This window comes from Equus quagga, unplaced genomic scaffold, assembly GCF_021613505.1.
Source record: "Equus quagga isolate Etosha38 unplaced genomic scaffold, UCLA_HA_Equagga_1.0 HiC_scaffold_6867_RagTag, whole genome shotgun sequence".
NCBI lineage: Eukaryota > Metazoa > Chordata > Mammalia > Perissodactyla > Equidae > Equus > Equus quagga.
In genome coordinates, this window is record NW_025794398.1 from 1 (window position 1) to 3,569 (window position 3,569).

The 3,569-nt window shown below is 53.1% G+C and overlaps 1 protein-coding gene across 1 annotated transcript; it reads left to right on the forward strand.

The window, feature by feature from the left end:
- Nucleotides 1–6: 6 nt before the first annotated feature.
- On the forward strand, nucleotides 7–3,562 carry LOC124232508 (obscurin-like; the record flags this gene model as incomplete). Its single annotated transcript, XM_046649470.1, has 2 exons — nucleotides 7–117; nucleotides 3,299–3,562. Coding segments are annotated over exons 1-2 (334 nt in total), but the record flags the coding sequence as incomplete, so codon positions are not given.
- Between the last annotated feature and the right edge of the window lie 7 nt (nucleotides 3,563–3,569).

A 3,569-nucleotide genomic window follows, 5' to 3' on the forward strand; every position in this document is an offset into this window, starting at 1 on the left:
TGAGGCAGGACGGGGCCGTGTGTGAGCTGGAGATCCATGGCCTGGCCATGGTGGATGCTGGGGAGTACTCATGCGTGTGCGGGCAGGAGAGGACCTCGGCCACACTCATTGTCAGGGGTAACGACCATCTTTGGGCACCTGAATGACTGTGCTATTCGTTCTGTGTTCTCCTCTTGTCTCTTGGTGTTACTGTTTCTCAGGGCACACTCACCATCTCTCTGATCCATCCCACAAACACACAGTGAGAATATACTAGTTGACCCTGTCTAGGCCCTGGGGATACAGACCCCGAGGGGAGGTGGTGCAGGGACCTGCAGGGAGGCACCAGCAGACAGGCATCAGGGTCCATGAGAGCTGCCTGGGGCCACTGGCCTGCATGTGGCCGAGCCTGCAGAGATGTGTAGGCTGTGGGCCCCAGGCATGGAATTGGGGGCTTGCCTGTCATTTGACAGACATTCCCAGGAGGACTGAGGTGGAGCATTGAGGGGTTCAGGAAAGAAGTAGCCAGACAGGCCAGGCCCTCTGTGTCTGGTGGCAGCATTCGACCCACCCTTGAGGTTTTGCAGAAACGCCCTCAGCTGGGGATGTGTAACAAATACCAGACAGTGACTTAACAGCCATTTATAGTCTCCCAGTTCTGGAGGCTGAAAGTCCGAGATCAAAGTGTCTGCTGGGCTGCTTCCTCCTGAAGCCTCTCTCCTTGGTGTGTACACGGATGTCTTCTCCCTGTGTCCTCATCTCCTCTTATCGCCTCTTCTTATAAGGACACCAGTCCTGATAACCTTATTTTCCTTAATTATCTCTGTAAAGACCTTATTTCCAAACAAGTTTACATTCTGAGATCCTGGGGGTTAGGACTTCAACATACGAATTTCAGTCTGTAAGTCTCTGCCCTCTTGCCCCCCCAGAATGCGTGTCCTCACGTGCAGCGCACATTCATCCCATCCCCAAAGCCCAAATGTCCTAACCCATTCCAGTGCCAACTCTAAGTCCAAAGCGCGATCTAAATATCGTCTAAATCGTGGTGAGAGTCGAGGTGCAATTCGTCCTGAGGCGGAATTCCTCTCCAGCCGTGAACCTGCGAAAGCAGACAAGTTATGCACTTCCAAAGCACCAGAGTGGGACAGGTGTAGGAGAGAGATTTCCATTCCAAATGAATAAATACGAGAGAAGAAAGAGGCCTCTGGTGCCATGGAAGCCCAGCACGGGTGGACAAATTCTGTTCGACTTTAATCCTGGAGAAGGATCCTTCGGCTCGATGCTCTGTCCTCGGGCCCCACCTGAGTGGTGGCCTTGCCCCCTTGGCCCTGGGGAGAGGTGGCGTGGCCCTCTGAGCCTATGGATGCAATGGCAGCTCTGCCAACCTTGGAATTGCCTTTGGAGTCATTTTTCCCCATCCTTGAAGGATAACGTGTGTTCACAGCCAGATAGCTCTGTTGGCCCATCTTGGAGAAATCCCAGGACTCTGACAGCTTCCATTGTTTCATCCCTTCTCTGTCCTATTCAGGCATGGTTGGCAGCATTTCTGCTGGTATAAAATTCTCAAAAGCCTTGTTGGTCTCCCATGAAGTCCACAGGAGTCCAAGCCATGAGGCAAGAGGGCCCTCCACGCATCCTTCCTGGATCATCCCATCTCTATCCCCGGCTTCTGCTGAGAGGGCTGGTTGGATCCAGGGCTCACGTTCATCATCTGTTATACAAATGATATTCCAGCCGCACCCTTGGTGTTCTCTATGGAACGTGGTTTCTCACTTTTTGCTATTTGGATAGACTAAAAATTTTCTCAATTTTCAATTTCTGGTTTCTTTTTGCTTAGCAATTCCTCCTTCAACTTCTCTCTCTCCTCTCTTGTTGTACTATAAGCAGCAAGGAGAAGGCAGGCTGCTCCCTCAGCACTTTGCCTAGATGTCTCCTTGGCTAAATGTCCACATTCACTCACAAGTTCTAACTTCCACAAAACCCTAGGCACAACTCAGCAAGTACTTCACTGAGGACTTTTATAAAAGGATCACCTTTCTTTCAGTTTCCAATAACAGGTTCCTCATTCCCATCTGAGCCCTCACCAGAAGCACCTTTAATGTCCACATTTCTACAGATAATCTCTTCAAGGCAACCTTGATTTGTCTAACACGCCCCTCAAAACTCTTCCAGCTTCTACCCATTACCCACTTTCAATGCCACCCCCGTGATTTTAGGTATTTGTCACAGCAGCACCCCAACTCCTCGGACCAAAATCTGAATGGCTTAACAACGTAACTGTGGCTTAAACATCAAAAATTTATTTCTTCCCAGTCTGGAGGCTGGAAGTCCAAGATCTGGGTATCAGCAGGGCTGGTTCCTCCTGAGGCCTCTCCTTGGCATGTGGACAGCCCTCCGTCTTCCCCCTGTGTCCTCACATGGTTGTCCCCCTGCAGGTGTCATGATCTCCTCTTCTCATAGGGACACCAGTCATGTGGGATCAGGGCCCACTCCAGTGACCTCATTTTGCCTTAATCACTTCTGTAAAGACCCCATCTCCAAATACAGCCCCATTTTGAGGTCCTGGAGGTTAGGACCCCAACAGGGAAATTTTAAGGGAATGTGGTTCAGCCCATGACAGGGTGTAACCAGTGTGGGCCCTGTTCAGCTGTAACTTGTGAAGCTCACACTCTGCCTGGAGTCGGGATGAAGAAGAGGCTGGCAGGTCAGCAGACCAGAGGAGGTTAGGAGGCCACGACTGGAGTCCACTGGGGTCTGAGGGAGCAGAGCCAGGAAGTGGGGGTGCAGTGGAATCAGGACAGGAACGTGTGATTTGGAGGTGGTGGAGCCTGGCATGGGTGGGGATGGCATGCATTAAGCCCAGATGTGTCCAGGTGCAGGTGGTGCTGGACGGACGCGCTGCTTGAGATGGGCAGCACGTAGTAAGGGTGACAAGGGGGCTGTGGATGTCATGACCAGAAGGTGTGTCCCAGGGGGTCTTCCTGGGAAAGGTGTCCATTGCATTGTTGCATGAGAGGGTGGTGAGCTAGGGGAGCCCGGCTGGGAGCTTGGGGTGCAGGAGAGGTCAGCACTTGGCCCATATGAAAGGTCACGGGTGGGACAGGATGCCCTTTAAGAAGACAAGAAGCTGGATGGAGCCAGTGCCCCGCCACCCTGCACCTTTGCAGGCAGGACACAGGAGGACCTTACTGTCATGCACACACTGTCTTGCCTCCTCCCACGCGTCCACCCTGCCTGCTTTTGTTTCTACCTTGTGTTCACATGGTAGCCCCAGTCCCCCAGAAGAGCTGATGGCTTCTGTCCATCTGACCCTCCGCAGCCCTGCCCGCTAAGTTCATCCAAGATCTGAAGACTAAAGAGGCCACAGAGGGGTCCACGGCCATTCTGCGCTGTGAGCTGAGCAAGGTGGCCCCCGTGGAGTGGAGGAAGGGGCCTGAGACCCTGAAAGCGGGGGACAGAGTCATCCTGAAGCAAGATGGGGCCGTGTGTGAGCTGGAAATCCATGGCCTGGCTGTGGCAGACACCGGGGACTACTCGTGCATATGCGGGCAGGAGAGGACCTCGGCCACGCTGACCGTCAGGGGTAAAGA